This window comes from Pseudophryne corroboree, chromosome 5 (genome assembly GCF_028390025.1).
Source record: "Pseudophryne corroboree isolate aPseCor3 chromosome 5, aPseCor3.hap2, whole genome shotgun sequence".
Taxonomy (NCBI): Eukaryota; Metazoa; Chordata; class Amphibia; order Anura; family Myobatrachidae; genus Pseudophryne; species Pseudophryne corroboree.
Window position 1 is genome coordinate 757,291,316 of NC_086448.1, and position 27,577 is coordinate 757,318,892.

General features: G+C 48.0%; 1 protein-coding gene across 2 annotated transcripts in view; it reads right to left on the bottom strand.

Annotated features, from left to right (window-relative positions):
* Window positions 1–27,577, bottom strand: part of STK3 (serine/threonine kinase 3) — a 465,082-nt gene that overhangs the window by 206,755 nt on the left and 230,750 nt on the right. For both annotated transcript variants that reach the window (XM_063924180.1, XM_063924181.1), the window contains exon 7: window positions 19,768–19,905. In XM_063924180.1, coding sequence (XP_063780250.1) covers window positions 19,768–19,905 — 138 coding nt within the window. The remainder of the gene's footprint in view (window positions 1–19,767; window positions 19,906–27,577) is intronic.

Consider the following 27,577-nt stretch of genomic DNA (forward strand, 5'->3'; position numbering starts at 1 on the left):
CATTTATAAGGTAAACAGTACTTAAGATCGACAGGTTTAAGAGGTCAATACGACAATGGTCAACACAGGTTTGTTGGACTTTTTTTCATACTTTTTCAAACTTTGGCTGGATTTACTATCCATGAGGACTACGACTGGGAAAAGTAACAAGTGGCAAGCCCAAAGCATGGAGAATGAAGCAAGCCTGTGAGGGTACACCTTTACAGTAATTGGGGACACATATGGTTCAACAAAATGACACCCCCCAAAAAATAAGATTTTACTTACCGGTAAATCTATTTCTCGTAGTCCGTAGTGGATGCTGGGGACTCCGTAAGGACCATGGGGAATAGACGGGCTCCGCAGGAGACAGGGTACTTTAAGAAAGAATTTGGATTCTGGTGTGTTCTGGCTCTTCCCTCTATGTCCCTCCTCCAGACCTCAGTTAGAGAAACTGTGCCCGGAAGAGCTGACAGTACAGGGAAAGGATTTTGGAATCCAGGGCAAGACTCATACCAGTCACACCAATCACACCGTATAACTTGTGATAAACATACCCAGTTAACAGTATGAACAACAACAGAGCATCAGATCAACCCTGATGCAACCATAACATAACCCTTATTTAAGCAATAACTATATACAAGTATTGCAGAAGAAGTCCGCACTTGGGACGGGCGCCCAGCATCCACTACGGACTACGAGAAATAGATTTACCGGTAAGTAAAATCTTATTTTCTCTAACGTCCTAGTGGATGCTGGGGACTCTGTAAGGACCATGGGGATTATACCAAAGCTCCCAAACGGGCGGGAGAGTGCGGATGACTCTGCAGCACCGATTGAGCAAACGATAGGTCCTCCTCAGCCAGGGTATCAAACTTGTAGAACTTTGCAAACGTATTTGAACCTGACCAAGTAGCAGCTCGGCATAGCTGTAATGCCGAGACCCCTCGGGCAGCCGCCCAAGAAGATCCCACCTTCCTAGTGGAATGGGCTTTCACTGACTTTGGCTGCGGCAATCCAGCCACAGAATGAGCCTGCTGGATCGTGTTACAAATCCAGCGAGCAATAGTCTGCTTTGAAGCAGGAGCACCAAGCTTGTTGGATGCATACAGGATAAACAGTGACGCCGTTTTCCTGACTCTAGCCGTTCTGGCTACATAAACTTTTAAAGCCATGACTACATCTAGTAACTCGGAATCCTCCAAGTCACGAGTAGCCACAGGCACCACAATAGGTTGGTTCATATGAAAGGATGAGACCACTTTTGGCAGAAATTGTGGACGGGTCCGCAATTCCGCTCTATCCATATGGAAAACCAGGTAGGGGCTTTTATGAGACAAAGCCGCTAATTCTGACACGCGCTTAGCCGAAGCCAAGGCTAATAGCATGACCACCTTCCACGTGAGATATTTCAACTCCACTGTTTTAAGTGGCTCAAACCAGTGTGATTTCAGGAAACTCAACACCACGTTAAGATCCCAAGGTGCCACTGGAGGCACAAAAGGAGGCTAAATATGCAGCACTCCTTTCACAAACGTCTGAACTTCTGGCAGAGAAGCCAACTCCTTTTGAAAGAAAATGGAAAGGGCTGAAATCTGGACCTTAATTGAGCCTAACTTCAGGCCCAAATCCACTCCTGACTGAAGGAAGTGAAGGAAACGGCCCAGCTGAAACTCCTCAGTAGGAGCATTGCTGGCCTCACACCAAGAAACATATTTTCGCCATATCCGGTGATAATGTTTAGCTGTTACGTCCTTCCTAGCCTTTATCAGCGTAGAAATGACCTCCTCCGGAATACCCTTTTCTGCTAGGATCCGGCGTTCAAACGCCATGCCAACAAACGCAGCCGCGGTAAGTCTTGGAAGCGACAGGGTCCCTGTTGCAATAGGTCCTGTCTTAGAGGAAGAGGCCACGGATCCTCTGTGAGCAATTCTTGCAGATCTGGATATCAAGTCCTTCGTGGCCAATCTGGAACAATGAGAATTGTTATTACTCCTCTTTTTCTTATTATCCTCAGTACCTTGGGTATGAGAGGAAGAGGAGGAAATACATAGACCGACTGGAACACCCACGGTGTCACCAGGGCGTCTACAGCTACCGCCTGAGTGTCCCTTGACCTGGCGCAATAGCTCTGTAGCTTCTTGTTGAGGCGTGACGCCATCATGTCTATCTGTGGCAGTTCCCACCGACTTGTAATCTGTGTGAAGACTTCTTGATGAAGTCCCCACTCTCCCGGGTGGAGGTCGTGCCTGCTGAGGAAGTCTGCTTCCCAGTTGTCCACTCCCGGGATGAACACCGCTGACAGTGCGCTTACGTGATTCTCCGCCCAGCGAAGAATCCTGGTGGCTTCCGCCATTGCCACTCTGCTCCTTGTGCCGCCTTGGCGGTTTATATGAGCCACTGCGGTGATGTTGTCTGACTGAATCAGAACCGGTTGGTCGCAAAGTAGGGACTCCGCTTGACGTAGGGCGTTGTATATGGCCCTTAGTTCCAGGATGTTGATGTGAAGGCAAGTCTTCCGACTTAACCACAGGCCTTGGAAATTTCTTCCCTGTGTGACTGCCCCCCACCCCCGGAGGCTTGCATCCGTGGTCACCAGGACCCAGTCCTGAATGCCGAATCTGCGGCCCTCCAGAAGGTGAGCACTCTGCAGCCACCACAAGAGAGACACCCTGGCCCTGGGGGACAGGGTGATTAAGCGATGCATCTGAAGATGTGATCCGGACCATTTGTCCAGGAGATCCCATTGAAAGGTCCTCGCATGGAACCTGCCGAAGGGAATGGCCTCGTATGATGCCACCATCTTTCCCAGGACTCGTGTGCAGTGATGCACCAACACCTTTTTTGGTTTTAATAGGTCTCTGACCAGTGTCATGAGCTCCTGAGCCTTCTCCATCGGGAGATAAACCCTCTTCTGGTCTGTGTCCAGAATCATGCCCAAGAAGGGCAGACGAGTCGTAGGAATCAACTGCGACTTTGGAATATATAGAATCCAGCCGTGCTGTCCTAACACTTCCAGAGAGCGTGTTACGCTGATCAGTAACTGCTCTCTTGACCTCGCTTTTATGAAGAGATCGTCCAAGTATGGGATAATTGTGACCCCTTGCTTCCGCAGGAGTACCATCATTTCTCCATCACCTTGATAAATATTCTCGGTGCCGCGGAGAGACCAAACGGCAACGTCTGAAATTGGTAATGACAATCCTGTACCACAAATCTGAGGTACGCCTGATGAGGTGGATAAATGGGGACATGAAGGTATGCATCCTTTATGTCCAGAGACACCATAAACTCCCCCTCTTCCAGGCTTGCAATGATCGCTCTGAGCGATTCCATCTTGACCTTGAACCTTTTCAGGTATATGTTCAGAGATTTTAAATTCAATATGGGTCTGACCGAACTGTCCGGTTTCGGTACCACAAACATGGTCGAATAATAACCCCTCCCTTGTTGAAGGAGGGGAACCTTGACCACCACCTGCTGAAGATACAATTTGTGAATTGCAGCTAACACTATTTCCCTCTCTAATGGGGAAGCTGGCAGGGCCGATTTGAGGTATCGGTGAGGGGGCATCTCTTCGAATTCCAGCATGTATGCCTGAGACACAATCTCTATTGCCGAGGGATCTACCTGGGAGTGAACCCACTTGTGGCTGAAATTTCGGAGACGCGCCCCCACCGGGCCTAGCTCCGCCTGTGGAGCCCCAGCGTCATGCGGTGGATTTAGTGGAAGCCGGGGAGGACTTCTGTTCCTGGAAACTAGCTGTGTTGTGCAGCTTCTTTCCTCTGCCCCTGCCTCTGGCAAGAAAGGACGCACCTCGGACTTTCTTGCCTTTTTGTGATTGAAAGGACTGCATTTGGTAATACGATGCTTTCTTAGGTTGTGAGGGAACATATGGCAAAAAATTTGACTTTCCAGCAGTAGCTGTGGAGACCAGGTCCGAGAGACCCTCCCCAAACAATTCCTCACCCTTGTAAAGTAAAACCTCCATGTGCCTTTTTGAGTCGGCATCGCCTGTCCATTGCAGAGTCCACAGGACCCTTCTGGCAGAAATCGACATTGCATTTATTCTAGAGCCCAGTAGGCTAATGTCTCTTTGAGCATCTCTCATATATAGGACAGCGTCTTTTATATGCCCCAGGGTCATTAATATAGTATCCTTGTCTAAGGTATCAAGTTCCTCAGATAAGGTATCTGTCCATGCTGCTACAGCACTACACATCCAGGCCGACGCAATTGCCGGCCTTAATAAGGTACCTGAATGTGTATAAATGGACTTCAGGGTACCCTCTTGCTTTCTATCCGCAGCATCTTTGAGGGTGGCCGTATCCTGTGACGGCAAGGCTACCCTCTTGGATAAGCGTGTTAGAGCTTTGTCCACCCTAGGTAAGGATTCCCAGCGTAACCTGTCCGTTGGCGGGAAGGGATACGCCATAAGCATCCTCTTGGAAATCTGCAGTTTTTTATCTGGAGATTCCCAAGCCTTTTCACATAACTCATTTAGGTCATGTGAAGGGGGAAAGGTCACCCTCCTGCCTTTTTCCCCCATACATATGAACCCTCTTGTCAGGGACTGGGGTTTCCTCTGTGATGTGCAACACATCCTTCATTGCTATAATCATATAACGGATGGCTTTTGCCACTTTAGGCTGTAACTTTGCATCATCTTAATCGACACTGGAGTCAGAATCCATGTCGGTATCTGTGTCAACAATTTGGGATAGTGGGCGCTTCTGAGACCCTGACGGCCTCTGCGACATCGGATCAGGCATGGGCTGAGACCCTGACTGTCCTAAGGTGTCAGCTTTATCCAACCTTTTATGCAAGGAATTAACATTATCATTTAAACCTTCCACATATCCATCCAATCAGTTGTCGGCGCCGTCGGCGGAGACACCCCATCCATTTGCTCCCGCTCTGCTTCCACATAGCCTTCCTCGTCAAACATGTCGACACAGGCGTACCGACACACACACACACACACAGGGGATGCTCTTTTTTGAAGACAGTTCCCCCACAAGGCCCTTTGGAGAGACAGAGAGAGAGTATGCCAGCACACACCCCAGCGCTATATGTCCCAGGAATCACACAGTAACTTAGTGTTAACCCAGTAGCTGCTGTATATTATGTTTTTGCGCCTAATTTATGTGCCCCCCCTCTCTTTTTACCCTCTTCTACCGTGAATCTGCAGGGGAGAGCCTGGGGAGCTTCCTCTCAGCGGAGCTGTGGAGAGAAAATGGTGCTGGTGAGTGCTGAGGAAGAAGCCCCGCCCCCTCAGCGGCGGGCTTCTGTCCCGCGTTTCTGTATAATATAATGGCGGGGGCTCATGCATATATACAGTGCCCAACTGTATATATGCCCACTTTTGCCAAGAGGTCCTAATTGCTGCCCAGGGCGCCCCCCCCTGCGCCCTGCACCCTACAGTGACCGGAGTATGTGGGTGTAGTGTGGGAGCAATGGCGCACAGCTGCAGTGCTGTGCGCTACCTCAGTTTGAAGACTGGAGTCTTCTGCCGCCGATTTCTTGCTTCTTTCCCCCGGCTTCTGACTTCCGGCTCTGCGAGGGGGACGGCGGCGCGGCTCCGGGATCGGACGACAAAGGGTGAGATCCTGTGTACGATCCCTCTGAAGCTAATGGTGTCCAGTAGCCTAAGAAGCAGGACCTATCTTCAGAGAGTAGGGCTGCTTCTCTCCCCTCAGTCCCACGATGCAGGGAGTCTGTTGCCAGCAGATCTCCCTGAAAATAAAAAAACCTAACAAAATACTTTCTTATAGCAAGCTCAGGAGAGCTCACTAAGCAGCACCCAGCTCGTCCGGGCACAGATTCAAACTGAGGTCTGGAGGAGGGACATAGAGGGAGGAGCCAGAACACACCAGAATCCAAATTCTTTCTTAAAGTGCCCTGTCTCCTGCGGAGCCCGTCTATTCCCCATGGTCCTTACGGAGTCCCCAGCATCCACTAGGACGTTAGAGAAACAAATATTGTGTCGACCATTTTCATGTAGTCTTTTTGACCATGTCGATTTAATGCATGTCAGCCATATGGTGTCAACCTATTGACTGTCAATCTTTTAATCCACACCTATTTTTCCCTGCCTATTTAATGTTTGAAGAAAGAAGCGTATTCTGCCAATTGTAGGATATAAAAAAAATGAACTTCCCAGCCTCACCTGATGCAGTGTTTCATTGGGGTAATATGCAACATTAAGGGGAAGTTACTTAATCAGGACCCCCTGATTAACTGAATATTGGACCCTAGCAGCTCATGGTTGCATTTTGGGGAAGTATATTCACTTAGCCACAAGTTAAAGGCCCACATCTACCCTTTATGCAATGGTGGGTATTAACTATCTGAAGCAAACCCTCAAGATCCAGCTCTAGTCCTGCCCTAAGTTTTGAGAAGGTAACAGGAACTTGGGCTCTTATCACTATATAATATACAACCCAAACTGGGATGTAGTCATGTTGCCGGCGGGTGGGATACAGGATACAGGCGCCGGAATCCCGACCATCAGAAATACAGACAGCCGGAATGCTGACTTACAGGGACCATTCCCCACACCTTGGCTTTTTGTTTACTTAGAATTTAAATAAAGGTGGTCATTCCGAGTTGATCGCTAGCTGCTTTCGGTCGCAGCGATCAGGCAAAAAAATGGCACTTCTGTGCATGCGTATGCGGCGCAATGCGCACGTGCGACATACTTTCACAAGGGCCTTTGCAGTTTCACACAAGGTCTAGCGACGCTTTTCATTCGCACTGCTGGCCACAGAGTGATTGACAGGAAGTGGGTGTTTCTGGGAGGTAACTGACCGTTTTCGGGGAGTGTGTGAAAAAACGCAGGCGTGTCACATACAAACGCAGGCATGGCTGGCTGAACGCAGGGCGTGTTCGTGATGTCAAAACAGGAACTAAATAGTCTACAATGATCGCAAGCAAGGAGTAGGTCTGGAGCTACTCTGAAGCTAAACAAAATAACATTGTAGCCGCTGTGCGATCATTTCGTTCGCACTTCTGCTAAGCTAAGATACACTCCCAGTGGGCGGCGGCGGCTTAGCGTTTGCAAGGCTGCTAAAAGCAGCTAGCAAGCAAACAACTCGGAATGAGGGTCAAAAACAGGGTAAAAGTTGTCTTTCTACTGCATACAAAAAATAAGAATTTACTTACCGATAATTCTATTTCTCGGAGTCCGTAGTGGATGCTGGGGTTCCTGAAAGGACCATGGGGAATAGCGGCTCCGCAGGAGACAGGGCACAAAAAGTAAAGCTTTAGGATCAGGTGGTGTGCACTGGCTCCTCCCCCTATGACCCTCCTCCAAGCCTCAGTTAGGATACTGTGCCCGGACGAGCGTACACAATAAGGAAGGATTTATGAATCCCGGGTAAGACTCATACCAGCCACACCAATCACACTGTACAACCTGTGATCTGAACCCAGTTAACAGTATGATAACAGCGGAGCCTCTGAAAGATGGCTCACAACAATAATAACCCGATTTTTGTAACTATGTACAAGTATTGCAGATAATCCGCACTTGGGATGGGCGCCCAGCATCCACTACGGACTCCGAGAAATAGAATTATCGGTAAGTAAATTCTTATTTTCTCTATCGTCCTAGTGGATGCTGGGGTTCCTGAAAGGACCATGGGGATTATACCAAAGCTCCCAAACGGGCGGGAGAGTGCGGATGACTCTGCAGCACCGAATGAGAGAACTCCAGGTCCTCCTTAGCCAGGTTATCAAATTTGTAGGATTTTACAAACGTGTTTGCCCCTGACTAAATAGCCGCTCGGCAAAGTTGTAAAGCCGAGACCCCTCGGGCAGCCGCCCAAGATGAGCCCACCTTCCTTGTGGAATGGGCATTTACATATTTTGGCTGTGGCAGGCCTGCCACAGAATGTGCAAGCTGAATTGTATTACACATCCAACTAGCAAAAGTCTGCTTAGAAGCAAGAGCACCCAGTTTGTTGGGTGCATACAGGATAACAGCAAGTCAGTTTTCCTGACTCCAGCCGTCCTGGAACCTATATTTTCAGGGCCCTGACCACATCTAGCAACTTGGAGTCCTCCAAGTCCCTAGTAGGCGCAAGACACCACAATAAGCTGGTTCAGGTGAAACACTGACACCACCTTAGAGAGAGAACTGGGGACGAGTCCGCAGCTCTGCCCTGTCCGAATGGACAAACAGATATGGGCTTTTTTGAGAAAAAAACCACCAATTTGACACTCGCCTGGTCCAGGCCAGGTCCAAGAGCATGTTCACTTTTCATGTGAGATGCTTCAAATCCACAGATTTGACTGGTTTTAAACCAATGTGTTTTGAGGAATCCCAGAACTACGTTGAGATCCCACAGTGCCACTGGAGGCACAAAAGGGGGTTGTATATGCAATACTCCCTTGACAAACTTCTGGACTTCAGGAACTGAAGCCAATTCTTTCTGGAAGAAAAATCGACAGGGCCGAAATTTGAACCTTAATGGACCCCAATTTGAGGCCCATAGACACTCCTGTTTGCAGGAAATGCAGGAATCGACCGAGGTGAAATTTCTTCGTGGGGCCTTCCTGGCCTCACACCACGCAACATATTTTCGCCACATGTGGTGATAATGTTGTGCGGTCACCTCCTTTCTGGCTTTGACCAGGGTAGGAATGACCTCTTCCTGAATGCCTTTTCCCTTAGGATCCGGCGTTCCACCGCCATGCCGTCAAACGCAGCTGCGGTAAGTCTTGGAACAGACATGGTACTTGCTGAAACAAGTCCCTTCTTAGCGGCAGAGGCCATAAGTCCTCTGTGAGCATCTCTTGAAGTTCCGGGTACCAAGTCCTTCTTGGCCAATCCGGAGCCATGAGTATAGTTCTTACTCCTCTACGTCTTATAATTCTCAGTACCTTAGGTATGAAAAGCAGAGGATGGAACACATACACCGACTGGTACACCCACGGTGTTACCAGAACGTCCACAGCTATTGCCTGAGGGTCTCTTAACCTGGCGCAATACCTGTCCCGTTTTTTGTTCAGACGGGACGCCATCATGTCCACCTTTGGTAATTCCCAACGGTTTACAATCATGTGGAAAACTTCCCCATGAAGTTCCCACTCTGCCGGGTGGAGGTCGTGCCTACTGAGGAAGTCTGCTTCCCAGTTTCCATTCCCGGAATGAAACACTGCTGACAGTGCTATCACATGATTTTCCGCCCAGCGAAAAGTCCTTGCAGTTTTTGCCACTGCCCTCCTGCTTCTTGTGCCGCCCTGTCTATTTACGTGGGCGACTGCCGTGATGTTTTATCCCACTGGATCAATACCGGCTGACCTTGAAGCAGAGGTCTTGCTAAGCTTAGAGCATTATAAATTTACCCTTAGCTATATTTATGTGGAGAAAAGTCTCCAGACTTGATCACACTCCCTGGAAATTTTTTCCTTGTGTGACTGCTCCCCAGCCTCTCGGGCTGGCCTCCGTGGTCACCAACATCCAAAACTGAATGCCGAATCTGCGGCCCTCTAGAAGATGAGCACTCTGTAACCACCACAGGAGAGACACCCTTGTCCTTGGATATAGGGTTATCCGCTGATGCATCTGAAGATGCGATCCGGACCATTTGTCCAGCAGATCCCACTGAAAAGTTCTTGCATGAAATCTGCCGACTGGAATTGCTTCGAAGGAAGTCACCATTTTTTTTTTTTTTTACCATGGCCCTTGTGCAATGATGCACTGATTTTAGGAGGTTCCTGACTAGCTCGGATAACTCCCTGGCTTTCTCTTCCGGGAGAAACACCTTTTTCTGGACTGTGTCCAGAATCATCCCTAAGCACAGGAGACTTGTTGTCGGGATCAGCTGCGATTTTGGAATATTTAGAATCCACCCCTGCTGTTGTAACAGTATCCGAGATAGTGCTACTCCGACCTCCAACTGTTCCCTGGACTTTGCCCTTATCAGGAGATCGTCCAAGTAAGGGATAATTAAGACGCCTTTTCTTCGAAGAAGAACCATCATTTCGGCCATTACCTTGGTAAAGACCCGGGGTGCCGTGGACAATCCAAACGGCAGCGTCTGAAACTGATAGTGACAGTTCTGTACCACGAACCTGAGGTACCCTTAGTGATAAGGGCAAATTTGGGACATGGAGGTAAGCATCCCTGATGTCTCGGGACACCATATAGTCCCCTTCTTCCCGGTTCGTTATCACTGCTCTGAGTGACTCCATCTTGATTTGAACCTTTGTAAGTGTTCAAATTTTTTTAGATTTAGAATAGGTCTCACCTAGCCTTCTGGCTTCAGTACCACAATATAGTGTGGAATAATACCCCTTTTCTTGTTGTAGGAGGGGTAATTTAATTATCACCTGCTGGGAATACAGCTCGTGAATTGTTTCCCATACTGCCTCCTTGTCGGAGGGAGACCTTGGTAAAGCAGACTTCAGGAGCCTGCGCAGGGGAAACGTCTCGACATTCCAATCTGTACCCCTGGGATACTACTTGTAGGATCCAGGGGTCCTGTACGGTCTCAGCGTCATGCTGAGAGCTTGTCAGAAGCGGTGGAACGCTTCTGTTCCTGGGAATGGGCTGCCTGCTGCAGTCTTCTTCCCTTTCCTCTATCCCTGGGCAGATATGACTCTTATAGGGACGAAAGGACTGAAGCTGAAAAGACGGTGTCTTTTTCTGCAGAGATGTGACTTAGGGTAAAAACGGTGGATTTTCCAGCAGTTGCCGTGGCCACCAGGTCCGATGGACCGACCCCAAATAACTCCTCTTCCTTTATACGGCAATACACCTTTGTGCCGTTTGGAATCTGCATCACCTGACCACTGTCGTGTCCATAAACATCTTCTTGCAGATATGGACATCGCACTTACTCTTGATGCCAGAGTGCAAATATCCCTCTGTGCATCTCGCATATATAGAAATGCATCCTTTAAATGCTCTATAGTCAATAAAATACTGTCCCTGTCAAGGGTATCAATATTTTTAGTCAGGGAATCCGACCAAGCCACCCCAGCTCTGCACATCCAGGCTGAGGCGATCGCTGGTCGCAGTATAACACCAGTATGTGTGTATATACTTTTTATGATATTTTCCAGCCTCCTGTCAGCTGGCTCCTTGAGGACGGCCCTATCTATAGACGGTACCGCCACTTGTTCTGATAAGCGTGTGAGCGCCTTATCCACCCTAAGGGGTGTTTCCCAACGCGCCCTAACTTCTGGCGGGAAAGGGTATACCGCCCATATTTTCTATCGGGGGGAACCCACGCATCATCACACACTTCATTTAATTTATCTGATTCAGGAAAAACTACGGTAGTTTTTTCACATCCCACATAATACCCTCTTTTGTGGTACTTGTAGTATCAGAAATATGTAACACCTCCTTCATTGCCCTTAACGTGTGGCCCTAATAAGGAATACGTTTGTTTATTCACCGTCGACACTGGATTCAGTGTCCCTGTCTGTGTCTGTGTCGACCGACTAAAGTAAACGGGCGTTTTAAAACCCCTGACGGTGTTTTTGAGACGTCTGGACCGGTACTAATTGTTTGTCGGCCGTCTCATGTCGTCAACCGACCTTGCCGCGTGTTGACATTATCACGTAATTCCCTAAATAAGCCATCCATTCCGGTGTCGACTCCCTAGAGAGTGACATCACCATTACAGGCAATTGCTCCGCCTCCTCACCAACATCGTCCTCATACATGTCGACACACACGTACCGACACACAGCACACACACAGGGAATGCTCTGATAGAGGACAGGACCTACTAGCCCTTTGGAGAGACAGAGGGAGAGTTTGCCAGCACACACCAAAAACGCTATAATTATATAGGGACAACCTTATATAAGTGTTTTCCCTTATAGCATCTTTTTTATATATTTCTAACGCCAAATTAGTGCCCCCCCTCTCTGTTTTAACCCTGTTTCTGTAGTGCAGTGCAGGGGAGAGCCTGGGAGCCTTCCCTCCAGCCTTTCTGTGAGGGAAAATGGCGCTGTGTGCTGAGGAGATAGGCCCCGCCCCTTTTTCGGCAGCCTCGTCTCCCGCTCTTAACGGATTCTGGCAGGGGTTAAATATCTCCATATAGTCCCCGGAGGCTATATGTGAGGTATTTTTAGCCAAAAATAGGTTTTCATTGCCTCCCAGGGCGCCCCCCTCCCAGCGCCCTGCACCCTCAGTGACTGCCGTGTGAAGTGTGCTGAGAGGAAATGGCGCACAGCTGCAGTGCTGTGCGCTACCTTAAGAAGACTGAGGAGTCTTCATGCCGCCGATTCTGGACCTTCTTCTTGTTTCAGCATCTGCAAGGGGGCCGGCGGCGAGGCTCCGGTGACCATCCAGGCTGAACCTGTGATCGTCCCTCTGGAGCTAATGTCCAGTAGCCAAAGAAGCCAATCCATCCTGCACGCAGGTGAGTTCACTTCTTCTCCCCTAAGTCCCTCGTTGCAGTGATCCTGTTGCCAGCAGGACTCACTGTAAAATAAAAAACCTAAGCTAAACTTTTCTAAGCAGCTCTTTAGGAGAGCCACCTAGATTGCACCCTTCTCGGCCGGGCACAAAAATCTAACTGAGGCTTGGAGGAGGGTCATAGGGGGAGGAGCCAGTGCACACCACCTGATCCTAAAGCTTTACTTTTTGTGCCCTGTCTCCTGCGGAGCCGCTATTCCCCATGGTCCTTTCAGGAACCCCAGCATCCACTAGGACGATAGAGAAAATAAGAATTTACTTACCGATAATTCTATTTCTCGGAGTCCGTAGTGGATGCTGGGGTTCCTGAAAGGACCATGGGGAATAGCGGCTCCGCAGGAGACAGGGCACAAAAAAGTAAAGCTTTTACCAGATCAGGTGGTGTGCACTGGCTCCTCCCCCTATGACCCTCCTCCAGACTCCAGTTAGGTACTGTGCCCGGACGAGTGTACACAATAAGGGAGGCAATTTGAATCCCGGGTAAGACTCATACCAGCCACACCAATCACACCGTACAACTTGTGATCTAAACCCAGTTAACAGTATGATAACAGAAAGAGCCTCTTAAAGATGGCTCCTTAACAATATAACCCGAATTTGTTAACAATAACTATGTACAGTATTGCAGATAATCCGCACTTGGGATGGGCGCCCAGCATCCACTACGGACTCCGAGAAATAGAATTATCGGTAAGTAAATTCTTATTTTCTCTATCGTCCTTGTGGATGCTGGGGTTCCTGAAAGGACCATGGGGATTATACCAAAGCTCCCAAACGGGCGGGAGAGTGCGGATGACTCTGCAGCACCGAATGAGAGAATTCCAAGTCCTCTTTTGCCAGGGTATCAAATTTGTAGAATTTTACAAACGTGTTTTCCCCCGACCACGTAGCTGCTCGGCAGAATTGTAATGCCGAGACCCCTCGGGCAGCCGCCCAAGATGAGCCCACCTTCCTTGTGGAATGGGCCTTAACAGATTTAGGCTGTGGCAGGCCTGCCACAGAATGAGCAAGTTGAATTGTGTTACAAATCCAACGAGCAATCGTCTGCTTAGAAGCAGGGGCACCCAACTTGTTGGGTGCATATAGTATCAACAGCGAGTCAGATTTTCTGACTTCAGCCGTCCTTGAAATGTATATTTTTAAGGCTCTGACAACGTCCAACAACTTGGAGTCCTCCAAGTCGCCAGTGGCCGCAGGCACCACAATAGGTTGGTTCAGGTGAAACGCTGATACCACCTTAGGGAGAAAATGCGGACGAGTCCTCAGTTCTGCCCTATCCGAATGGAAGATTAGATAAGGGCTTTTATAAGATAAAGCCGCCAATTCAGATACTCTCCTGGCGGAAGCCAGGGCCAGTAACATAGTCACTTTCCATGTGAGATATTTAAAATCCACCTTTTTCAATGGTTCAAACCAATGGGATTTGAGGAAATCTAAAACTACATTTAGATCCCACGGTGCCACCGGAGGCACCACAGGAGGCTGTATATGCAGTACTCCTTTAACAAAAGTCTGTACCTCAGGAACTGAGGCCAATTCTTTTTGGAAGAATATTGACAGGGCCGAAATTTGAACCTTAATAGATCTCAATTTGAGACCCATAGACAATCCTGATTGTAGGAAATGTAGGAAACGACCCAGTTGAAATTCCTCCGTCGGAACACTCCGACCTCGCACCACGCGACATATTTTCGCCAAATGCGGTGATAATGTTTCGCGGTGACTTCCTTCCTTGCCTTAATCAAGGTAGGAATGACTTCTTCTGGAATGCCTTTCCCTTTTAGGATCTGGCGTTCAACCGCCATGCCGTCAAACGCAGCCGCGGTAAGTCTTGAAAGAGACAGGGACCCTGTTGTAGCAGGTCCCTTCTCAGAAGTAGAGGGCACGGGTCGTCCGTGACCAACTCTTGAAGTTCCGGGTACCAAGTCCTTCTTGGCCAATCCGGAGCCACTAGTATTGTTCTTACTCCTCCTCACCGTATAATCTTCAATACCTTTGGTATGAGAGGCAGAGGAGGAAACACATATACTGATTTGTACACCCAAGGTGTTACCAGTGCGTCCACAGCTATTGCCTGTGGATCTCTTGACCTGGCGCAATACTTGTCCAGTTTCTTGTTGAGGCGAGACGCCATCATGTCTACCATTGGTCTTTCCCAACAGTTTACTAGCATGTGGAAGACTTCTGGATGAAGACCCCCCTCTCCCGGGTGAATATCGTGTCTGCTGAGGAAGTCTGCTTCCCAGTTGTCCACGCCCGGGAAGAACACTGCTGACAGTGCTATTACGTGATTCTCCGCCCAGCGAAGAATCTTGGTAGCTTCTGCCATTGCACTCCTGCTTCTTGTGCCGCCCTGTCTGTTTACATGGGCGACCGCCGTGATGTTGTCCGACTGAATCAACACCGGTTTTCCTTGCAGGAGTGGTTCCGCCTGGCTTAGAGCATTTTAGATTGCTCTTAGTACCAGAATGTTTATGTGAAGAGACTTTTCCAGGTTCGTCCATACCCCCTGGAAGTTTCTTCCTTGTGTGACTGCTCCCCAACCTCTCAGGCTGGCGTCCGTGGTCACCAGGATCAAATCCTGTATGCCGAATCTGCGGCCCTCCAATAGATGAGCCTTTTGCAACCACCACAGAAGATATACCCTTGTCCTTGGCGACAGGGTTATTCGCAGGTGCATCTGAGGATGCGACCCTGACCATTTGTCCAACAGATCCCTTTGGAAAATTCTTGCATGGAAACTGCCGAATGGAATTGCTTCGTAAAAAGCCACCATTTTTCCCAGGACTCTTGTGCATTGATGTACAGACACCTTTCCTGGTTTTAGGAGGTTCCTGACAGGTCGGATAACTCCTTGGCTTTTTCCTCGGGAAGAAAAACCTTTTTCTGAAGCGTGTCCAGAATCATCCCTAGGAACAGCAGACGTATCGTCGGAAAACAGCTGCGATTCTTGGAATATTTAGAATCCAGTCGTGCCGTCGAAGAACTACTTTAGATAGTGCTCTTCCGACCTCCAACTGTTCTCTGGAACTTGCCCTTTTTAGGTCGTGCAAGTAAGGGATAATTTAGATGCCTTTTTTCTTTGAAGAAACATCTTTTCGGCCATTACCTTGGTAAAAAGGCCCGGGGTGCCGTGGATAATTCAAACGGCATCGTCTGAAACTGATATTGACAGTTCTGTACCACGAACCAGAGGTACCCTTGATGAGAAGGACAAAATTTGGACATGGAGGTAATCCTTGATGTCCAGGGACACCATATAGTCCCCTTTTTTCCGGTTCGCTATCACTGCTCTGAGTGACTTTATCTCGATTTGAACCTTTTATGTAAGTGTTCAAAACATTTTAGATTTAGACTATGTGTCACCAAGCCGTCTGGCTTCAGTACCACAATATAGTGTGGAAAAATAATACCCTTTTCCTTGTCGTAGGAGGGGTACTTTGATCATCACCTGCTGGATATACAGCTTGTGAATTGTTTCCAATGCTGCCTCCCTGTCGGAGGGAGCCGTTGGTAAAGCAGACTTCAGGAACCTGCGAGGAGAAGATGTCTCGACTCTCCAATCTTTACCCCTGGGATAATACTCGTACGATCTAGGGGTCAACTTGCGAGTGATCCCACTGCGCCCTGAGACTCTTGAGACTACCCCCCCACCTTGAGTCCGCTTGCACGGCCCCAGCGTCATGCTGAGGACTTGGCAGACGCGGTGGAGGGCTTCTTTTCCTGGGAAAGGGCTGCCTGCTGCAGTCTACTTCCCTTACCTCTATGTCTGGGCAGATATGACTGGCCTTTTGCCTGCATGCCCTCATGGGAAAGGAAAGATTGAGGCTGAAAAGACGGTGTCTTTTTTAGCTGAGATGTAACTTGGGGTAAAAAAGGTTGGATTTCCCAGCTGTTGCTGTGGTCCCCAGGTCCGATGGACCGACCCCCAAATAACTCCTTCCCTTTATACAGCAATACTTCCATCTGCCGTATGGGATCTGTATCACCTGACCACTGTCGTGTCCCTGACATCTTCTGGGAGATATGGACAACGCACTTATCTTGATGCCAGAGAGCAAATATCCCTCTGTGCATCTCACATACATATATATAGAATGCATCCTATTAAATGCTGTACATGAATAAAATATTTTCAGTCAGGGAATCCGACCAAGCCAACCCAGCACTGCATCTCCAGGCTGATGGCGATCGCTGGTCGCAGTATAACCACCGTATGTGTGTATATACTTTTTAGGATATTTTTCCAGCTTCCTATCAGCTGGCTCCTTGAGGGCGGCCGTATCTGGAGACGGTAACGCCACTTGATAAGCGTGTGAGCGCCTTATCACCCTAAGGGGTGTTTCCCAACGTACCCTAATTTCTGGCGGGAAAGGGTATAACGCCAATATTTGCTATCGGGGTAACCCTACGCATCATCACACACTTCATTTTATTTTATCTGATTCAGGAAAAACTACAGGTAGTTTTTTCACTCCCACATAATACCCTTTCTTGTGGTACTTGTAGTATCAGAAACACGTAACACCTCCTTCATTGCCCTTAACGTGTGGCCCTAATGAGAAATACGTTTGTTTATTCACCGTCGACACTGTATTCAGTGTCCGTGTCTGTGTCTGTGTCGACCGACTGAGGTAAATGGGCGTTTTTTTTTTTTTTTAAAAACCCCTGACGGTGTTTCTGAGACGCCTGGACCGGTCCTAATAGATTGTCGGCCGTCTCATGTCGTCAACCGACCTTGCAGCGTGTTGACATTCTCACGTAATTCTCTAAATAAGCCATCCATTCCGGTGTCGACTCCCTAGAGAGTGACATCACCATTACAGGCAATTTCTCCGCCTCCTCACCAACATCGTCCTCATACATGTCGACACACACGTACCGACACACAGCACACACACCGGGAATGCTCTGACAGAGGACAGGACCCACTAGCCCTTTGGGGAGACAGAGGGAGAGTCTGCCAGCACACACCAAAAACGCTATAATTATATAGGGACAACCTTATATAAGTGTTTCTCCCTTATAGCATCTTTTATATATATACAATATCGCCAAAATCAGTGCCCCCCCTCTCTGTTTTAACCCTGTTTCTGTAGTGCAGTGCAGGGGAGAGCCTGGGAGCCTTCTCTCCAGCTTTTCTGTGAGAGAAAATGGCGCTGTGTGCTGAGGAGATAGGCCCCGCCCCTTTTTCGGCGGGCTCGTCTCCCGCTATTTTTGAAGTTAGGCAGGGGTTAAATATCTCCATATAGCCTCTGTGGGCTATATGTGAGGTATTTTTTTGCCTCTAATAAGGTTTTTATTTGCCTCTCAGAGCGCCCCCCCCAGCGCTCTGCACCCTCAGTGACTGTTGTGTGAAGTGTGCTGAGAGGAAAATGGCGCACAGCTGCAGTGCTGTGCGCTACCTTTATGAAGACTCAGGAGTCTTCAGCCGCCGATTTTGGACCTCTTCTCTCTTCAGCGTCTGCAAGGGGGCCGGCGGCGCGGCTCCGGTGACCATCCAGGCTGTACCTGTGATCGTCCCTCTGGAGCTAGTGTCCAGTAGCCAAGCAGCAAATCCACTCTGCACGCAGGTGAGTTCACTACTTCTCCCCTAAGTCCCTCGTTGCAGTGATCCTGTTGCCAGCAGGACTCACTGTAAAGTAAAAAACCTAAGCTAAACTTTCTCTAAGCAGCTCTTTAGGAGAGCCACCTAGATTGCACCCTTCTCGTTCGGGCACAAAATCTAACTGGAGTCTGGAGGAGGGTCATAGGGGGAGGAGCCAGTGCACACCACCTGATCTGGTAAAAGCTTTACTTTTTTGTGCCCTGTCTCCTGCGGAGCCGCTATTCCCCATGGTCCTTTCAGGAACCCCAGCATCCACAAGGACGATAGAGAAATTAGTGATATTGATGCTGGAATGTGACCTGCACAAGTGGTGCCAATTAGCCTCAGAGCAGAAAAGAGTTATTTTTCAAATTTAGAATGTTGCATGGTTTATAAAGTGCCTTATGGGGATTGGAACACAAATCGGATATATAGGTTAGCAGCCTGGAGGAAGCTGCAGAACCATAGTTAATTTGGTCCACCACGAGTCTGCATCAGGTTTGTGAGCCACTTTTAACCAGAGGGCTGCCTGACTATTCTTTTACCCAGGGGCAATCAGCGGCAGCCTCACAGCAGCCACGAATTATGTAGGAAGCAAAGATGGCAGCCGCCACGTGTTCCTGGTGATTTCTTCCACTTATTTGCTTACCATGATGGGAATGCCAGTGGGTGCCTGGGGTCCCCAACTGGGGTGAGGGATGGCCAGGTGGGTGCAGGGCACAGAAGAGCCAGTGTTGATTGCAGGGAAAACACTACAGGAGAGGGCTGGCTATGCAGCTGCAGAGCACCACCCCTGGAAGCAGCCGTGCTGCAGACAGATCACAAGGACAGGGTAGCTGGCAGGAGCCAGGAGATGGGACCGAGAGGCTGTGGGAATAAGACACATGCTCCCAGGGCTACCAATGAGTTAGTATGCCGGGCAGTCAGCAGCCGGAGGAGTGGAGCTACAGAGCACGGTGGTCTCGCTGGGTTGCAGCCATGGGGGTTAACGGGAGGGCCCCGATCTGCGCTGCCAGGTGCAGGGAGCGGTGGCTCTAACCAGTGCAGAGTGGTGCAGGGCTTAGTGGTCAATGTGGCGTGGGGGACTGGCCCGAAGGAGAGCGCCCCAGGTACATTGTCCAGGTCAGCATGTTCAGTATGGGTCCATCATTGATGTACACAGTATGGCTGCAGACATCAAGTGATCGACGGCAGCATTTTCACAAAACTGAGGCATGCTGCCTCCTTTTTGTGGGAGTGCCAAGGCCAGGGTCTCTGTCCTCTAACAGAGGTTTCCTGGCCTTCCGGACAGAGCTGCGGCAGCCAGCCTGCATGACCTCATGGGTTATCAGCCGGCTGATGCAGAGTACTGGTGCACAGTCCGTTAAATCAAAATAACTGCGGTCCTAATTAACTGTGCTCAAATATGGCTACAATTAAAACCTGGACGGTTGGTGTGCCTTGAGAACCATGGCTGGGAACCCCTGTCCAACTGCATAACTACTTGCAAACGTTTTGTGTGATAAAAATCTGCAAGTTATTACGGTGATATCACATAAGGTGTACAGTAAGGAGAACTTGTCTGTGACATAAATTAATACTGTACACACGACAACCAAGAGGCTGCATGTTATACAAAGGAGAGGTTACCTGTGTTGTATGTGGGCAACAGAATTACCTCGCTCCTTGTGTGCGACAGAACCACGCTACTACCTACATAGGATGCGTGTGACAGAATTGTGTAGCATGGTGTACATAGTACTGAGCCAGTGTCTACCTGTAGCAGTTGTGTGGCAGTGGCCCTTTGTTCTGGGTTCTTCACTAAACATTTCTTCACAAAATCAGTGAATTCATCTGACCACAGCTCAGGTTTCCGGAAGGTAGGTGGAGGATTTGTAGGAATCATGAATATAGCCTAAAACAAAAGAAAGAAGAAAAAGGTAACATCGATGAAAGGCCAAATATTAAATATATAAGCACTGGACAAGAATTGTATTTGTAATAACACAGGGCATAGATAGCAAGTGGACAATGTATTATAAATGGTTTACACTATTCCCAGTCATGGGGGATAACCCCTAAAACGTTCTGTCCATCGGTACAAGGGGGAGATGTATAAAGTGAAGTTGCCCATAGCAACCAACCAGCTTCTTCTGCAATAATATAAAAGTCTGCACCAGTGTAACAATATAAGGAGCGGATTCAGTAGGACATCCCAACTGACGGGGTGCCGGCTGTCAGAATCCTGATAGCGGCATCCCGACAGCCAGAATACCGACAGCGAGTGCAAGTCCCCCTGCGGGCCGGGTGGCGAGCTTTGCACGCCATGGGTTATATTCACCCTCGGGTGGTGGCGTGGACCCACCACTGGAGTGGGAATGCAGGGGAGTGGTCAGTATTTCAACCGCCGGCATTTTCCCGGCTGTCGGGATTCTGGCGTTGGGATTCTGAACGCCGGGATCCCGACAAACGGTATATTAACTACATTCCTAAGGAGCAAATAGGTTAAACCAAAAGACGCCTGTCTAAGTAGAGCAATTAAGAAACGAGACTGGATTGGTGCTGCTCCCAGAGTTTTGTTAAGTACAAATGAATACTAAGGTGATCAGCACAAAAAAAAGAAAAGGGTTTTTGTTTTTTAATCTTGTATCTTTTTTGAACATGTGCTTTAGTATTGATAAATCTGTCCCCAAGTCCTATACTTTAATCTTTCAAGTCTGTTGCTACAAGGTTCTGCTATGGGTGTGATAAAGGAACCCGGAACTCAGAATTCAGACACCGGTTTCATAAGAAACGTAAACCTGATCTTTACCCTTCCTCTAACCCTCCCTCCCCACAACCTAACCCCAGATACCCCACATCCCACAATCTAACCCTAACCATCCAGCCCCATAGCCTCATCCTAACCTACCCGATACTATGTTCGGGATGTCAGTTGTCGGGACAACGGCGTCAGTATTCTGGCTAGTGTCGGTCTTCTGTCTGCCAGCATCTTGAGTCAGAAGGCTATCATCCCTCTACTATTACATGCTTATATCCATTTTAAGCTTAGTCTTGTTTTAGTACTACGTAAAAATAATAATACTGAAATCAATGCTGGAATGTGCCAAAATAGGATCAGCACTGGAGTGAGAAAAGCCTCAGCAGCAACACTTGATATTTTCTCATCAAACCTTGGTAATGCACATGGGGCCCTCCCCAGAGTTCTCCTAGTAGATAGAACGCACATGAAAGTTCACCTGACACCTAAACCATGGAGTTGCAGCTTTATGGCAATAAAAATGACATCCACAAAAAAAAAAAAAGGACAGCTTTGTTTTTGTTTTTTTGTAAGCGTGTTTGACATAGATTCCAATGCCACCCACTAAACCAGAGAAGGGCCTCCAACTTAAGGTGTTACTCAAACCATTCATGTAACTAAAATGTGGAAACCAATGGGGTCGATTCAATTTTCCGACAGTTGAATAGCGCTGGGAATCCGCTCCCGGTTCTATTCAATACAGTGACACTCAATTGTCGGGAATTCTTCTCTCACCCCAGGGGGATGCACGAGGAAATCCGACAAAAGTGCTTGCGCGAGGCCGATTCTGTCGGGAATCAGCATCGCGGCGGGGATTTAAATTGGAGAATGCCCTTTCTCCTGACAAATCAACCTGTTAAGTCCGGGAGAACGGGCCTTCGCCGACTTAACATGAGCAGAATTGAATAGCGACAGGAGCCAATTCCCGGCGCTATTCAACTGTCTGAGAATAGAATTGACCCCAATGAAACTTGACAGCTTGCATGCAGTAACTATTCACAGCCTGCAGGTGTCACTGTGCACGCAAGGTAATCCGATCAGTGCTCTGCCAGTCCATTCTCGGGAGTGTAAAATACTCCTTTTTGGGCAAATTTCCAGCCTTTATGCCTAAGTACACATGTAGCGTGGTAGGTTATCTAAAGTAAATTATAAAGGAAAGGCCCAGATATTCCTGCATTAACAGGAGGACTCAGCGTGAACTGTGATATTTTGGGTAAAGTGAATAACCACCACTCAATGCACTGGCAACACAGACTCCTGCACAACTACCCTTGAGCCCAGCAATCTAACATTGAACTTTAGTACCTTTAATCTCTGAGTGATCTGAAAGCAAATTTAACAGCTATTCAGTAGCTATCAAAACCCAAAACTTTAACCTCCAATGACAGCTGTTATCTATGGCCCCTAACATCACACATTTTATATGCAGTGCTATCAGAGGTTGTAAATTACTCAGATATTTTTTATATCATAATAACTCATGTGCTGCAGGGTTTCTCCAATCAATATACAGCAGCACTGCAGCTTATCAAAATCAATAGCTGCACAATGATTGGAGACTGACGGAGACTAACAGACACTTTACTGATGATAATGGTTTAAAATGCAAGTCATCTAACACCGAAAATACTCTTAGTAAGGTGTGATCCCAGAGAACAGGCAGGGTATCCGCTGCAGGCATGTCACTGTTACGGATGTTATGTGACTGGCAATTGCAGCGTTATCCAATCAGTGGCACTCTAGCATGCATTACACCAGGGCCGAAACTAGGGGGGGGCTAGGGGGGCATGTGACCCAGGCGCAGGATTTAGAGGGGCGCTGAGAGAGACCCGGCGGCAGTGCCGTTTCTACTCCTTATCGCCTCTTCCAAGCGCTCCTGCTCGGGGGGCGGAGTTTCGCGGAATGACGCGTTGCGTCACGACGCAAACGCGTCATTCCGCGAAGCCCCGCCCCCCGAGCAGGAGCGCTCGGGGAGAGGCGATAAGGAGATAAGCATGAAGGAGGAGGCGGCCGGCGCGAAGGACGTGAGACGGCGGGACCGAAGAGCGGGAAGACGTAAGTATTCTCTCTCTCCCCCCCCTCCTTCCCCCCAACTTGAAACCTGCCTGCCGCTGCCGCACTGTGTAAAATGGGGACACCTGCCTGCCGCACTGTGTAATATGGGGGCACCTGCCTGCGTACTGTGTAATATGGGGGCATCTGCCTGCGTACTGTGTAATATGGGGGCACCTGCCTGCGTACTGTGTAATATGGGGGCATCTGCCTGCGTGCGAAAAAGACTGGGAAGTCTTCAGCCGCCGATTTCTGGACCTCTTCTCTCTTCAGCATCTGCAAGGGGGTCGGCGGCGCGGCTCCGGTGACCCATCCAGGCTGTACCTGTGATCGTCCCTCTGGAGCTAGTGTCCAGTAGCCTAAGAAGCCAATCCATCCTGCACGCAGGTGAGTTCACTTCTTCTCCCCTAAGTCCCTCGATGCAGTGAGCCTGTTGCCAGCAGGACTCACTGAAAATAAAAAACCTAAGAAAACTTTTACTCTAAGCAGCTCTTTAGGAGAGCCACCTAGATTGCACCCTTCTCGGCCGGGCACAAAAACCTAACTGAGGCTTGGAGGAGGGTCATAGGGGGAGGAGCCAGTGCACACCACCTGATCCTAAAGCTTTTACTTTTGTGCCCTGTCTCCTGCGGAGCCGCTATTCCCCATGGTCCTGACGGAGTCCCAGCATCCACTAGGACGTCAGAGAAATGGGGGCACCTGCCTGCGTACTGTGTAATATGGGGGCACCTGCCTGCGTACTGTGTAATATGGGGGCACCTGCCTGCGTACTGTGTAATATGGGGGCATCTGCCTGCGTACTGTGTAATATGGGGGCATCTGCCTGCGTACTGTGTAATATGGGGGCATCTGCCTGCGTACTGTGTAATATGGGGGCATCTGCCTGCGTACTGTGTAATATGGGGGCACCTGCCTGCGTACTGTGTAATATGGGGGCACCTGCCTGCGTACTGTGTAATATGGGGGCATCTGCCTGCGTACTGTGTAATATGGGGGCATCTGCCTGCGTACTGTGTAATATGGGGGCATCTGCCTGCGTACTGTGTAAAAGGGGATATATGCCTGCCGCGCTGTGTAAAATGGGGATATCTGCCTGCCGCACTGTGTAAAATGGGGATACCTGCCTGCAGTGTTATTGTTGGTAATGTAGATGTAGTGTAGTGTAGTGTAATGAAGTAATATATAGTACAGCATATAGGGTATGTAGTGCAGTGTATAGGAGCATGTAATGTAGTGCAGCATATAGGGGATGGTGTAGTAGTGTAGTGCAGCATATAGGGGATAGTGTAGTAATGTAGTGCAGCATATAGGGGCATGTACGTAGTGTAGTGTATAGGAGCATGTAATGTAGTGCAGTGTATAGGGGATAGTGTAGTAATGTAGTGCAGTATATAGGGGGCATGTACGTAGTGTTAGGAGCATGTAATGTAGTGCAGTAATGTAGTGCAGCATATAGGGGCATGTACGTAGTGTAGTGCAATATAAAGGGCACTTAGTGTAATCATGTAGTGCAGTAATGTGGTGCAATGTGTGGGGACACACATGGGCTATGTGACAGATGCTTAGGAAATTTGGAGCACATGAGGTGCAATTTTGTTCAATGGTATCCCCTTTCTAAATATTTGATAACATGATAATTTTTTGTGTAATGCGGGGGGGGCGCCAAAATGCTTCCTTGCCCCGGGTGCTGACAGGTCTAGTTTCGGCCCTGATTACACACATCAACGTTAGGCTATCCCTTAGCATCCCGCCCCTTTCTACCAAACACCTGTTCATTGCCGCAAGCTCTAGCAGATGGGGCTTCTTGAACTGGTGACCAGCAGCCCCCTCCCCACATTCCCATAGTGAAACCAATATTGTCATAGGCGAGACGGCTAAACTCATTCATAGGAGCAGAGGTATGCAAAATAATGTAGCATTCAGGAGCCAATCCGTTAAACCTAGGAGCCAGCTGAATAAGTGAAGGAGCCATAAACGAGACATTTTATTTATAAGACTTCACAAAGTGTCTGCAGCGCCTTACAAGGAGGTATACATAAAACACATCAGAATCACAGAGCATAAATACCGTACACAGGTAACTTTAGTGCAAGCACAAAGATTAATTTAAAAAAAAACTAAAAAACAAAACAAACCAGTAACACTGCATAATAGGTGAGAGACTGGGGAAAATTCGACAACAATAAAGACAAATATGACCAATACAACCAGCCAGAATAAAAATGAAAGAGGCGTTTTCAATCAAATGGCATTGCAAACACACGTGAAAGCAGATGACATGAAAGACAGGCAGGACACAAGGAAAAAAAAAAAAGTTCTGCAGAATAAGATGAAAGGATAAAGTGTGTGCAAAAAGCATAAATTTAACTTAACACATGACAGGGACAAGTGAAGAAGACGTAGAGTATACAGATGTGGGACACAAGGTGGATGATTCTGCCCATGAGGGCTTACATTCTAGAGGTAGTGGGCAAGAAGAGAACAGAAGGAGGTGAAATAACAGATGGAGGGGGGAGTGTAGGTATCTTGGTTGCAAAGCCAAGTGTTGAACATTACAGCCCATCGATTGCTTTAATAATGCCCATGGTTGTGGAGAAGTAGGCATCTAGAGCATAGAATGGGGGTGATAAGCATTGTGGTAGATGTGCGAGGCAAGGGCCTCTGTGGAGTCTAGTCTATCAGAGCCACAGCAGTGGATGAGTGATCTGAGTAGAGTCCAAGCAGGGATAGTTAGGTATGCAGAGTATATCTGCACTGTAGTAAACTGCAGATGTGTAGCTGCCTTGGTGCACCACCACTAAATGACCTGAAAACATTACAGAGGCCTCCAGACAGATGGTTGCCGTCTGAGCAGTTTTGCCAATGCTCAGTTAGTTGGAGGCATGCAAGTAGATATCTGCCCCCCTAATTACTGAACACTGTAAAGGTTCCTATGTAAGCACTGATCAGGGGTCCACATAAGGGACAGTGACGAGAGGGCCTTTATTGTAGGCAAAGCAGTTACAGGGCAGAGCAAATCAGCAATGCTGTGCGCTGTGAGTGCCATGGTGAGAAGGACCTGTCCCAAGTGTTAAAAGTCCATGCTTACGCCTAGGGAGGCATCTTCCAGAGGAAATGTTGAGCAGGTAGGAACCGGCAGCCCAAGGAAGGCATGGGAGCCAGACTGCAGGAAATGGCTTCCAAATGTTTGGAACCAGCTGTAATTTCTAGGAGCATTAGCTACACCGGCAACAGAATAAACCTTTAAGCAGTATAAGAAAACAAGCTTACACCTTGCTACATAAACATCCTAAACAGAAAACAATTTGCTGGATGAACTCGAAAAGCCCTATAGAGTTTATGGGCTTATCTCATCTGCCTTCATAAAAAAATAACTACTGCAAATATTTCTCTAGTCAGCAGTTGGTTTGGATAAAGAGAAGAAACAGAAGCTTAGACACAAGAAAGAATTACAGGATAAAGTCCCCAGTAACAGCAGTAAGCGTTCTCTTATCTGGGGAAGAGCTGGGATACAAGCAAAGTAATGTTGTCAGATGAGATTTTGTTCCCATTTTCTTTACACATTGCTTAAAGGAATAGTACAGGATCCTTTTACCGACGCCAGGTAGCAGACACGTTTTCTTGTAAAGTTTGTTATTCAATTAAGCTTCGGTTTACGAAGTGGGGAAACAACATGTTGTAATGTTTGAAATATTAAATTTTTATGAAATAGGTTTAGCATGCAGCAGTGATCGCACATATTCCACTGCGTAGTAAACTGAAATGACAATTTTTGTGCTTTTAAAAGTTTTTATTGGCATAAAAGGAGACTTTATATGGACAAACTTTATGCATGGCTCAATAAATAAAAACCTGTGCTACTTTAGTGGCAGGCTGACTCTAGCCAAACATAGCATGATCTTCATAGTGAGAACCTAGAAGCTGAAATCCTGGCTAAGGCCAGACACAGACTGCAACTGATAATAGTTCCAATCTGGCTGACGTATGACCATTTAGAATAACTGTCCAACGCTTTAAATCGGCAGAAATACGGCCATGATCATTGGTTTTGATTGTCTGATGCGTTTCATCTTTTAGAAAGCGGCTCTTAACAATTTCACTGACTGCATTTAAACATCAATCAGCGCGTAGCGATAGTTCAAATTGCTCAGACTCGTACCCATTGGTCGGAATGTCAACTACATCATATACAGGGAGGGTATGGACAGCATAGCAAAGAAATAGAGGAATTGCTCTCCATTGGTCAGATTAGTACATATAAATACACTTATATTAAAAATAAGAATTTACTTACCGATAATTCTATTTCTCATAGTCCGTAGTGGATGCTGGGGACTCCGTCAGGACCATGGGGAATAGCGGGCTCCGCAGGAGACAGGGCACATCTAAAAAAGCTTTTAGGTCACATGGTGCGTACTGGCTCCTCCCCCTATGACCCTCCTCCAAGCCTCAGTTAGGTACTGTGCCCGGACGAGCGTACACAATAAGGAAGGATCTTGAATCCCGGGTAAGACTCATACCAGCCACACCAATCACACCATACAACTTGTGATCTGAACCCAGTTAACAGTATGATAACAAAACGAAGTAGCCTCTAAAAAGATGGCTCACAACAATAATAACCCGATTTTTGTAACAATAACTATGTACAAGTATTGCAGACAATCCGCACTTGGGATGGGCGCCCAGCATCCACTACGGACTATGAGAAATAGAATTATCGGTAAGTAAATTC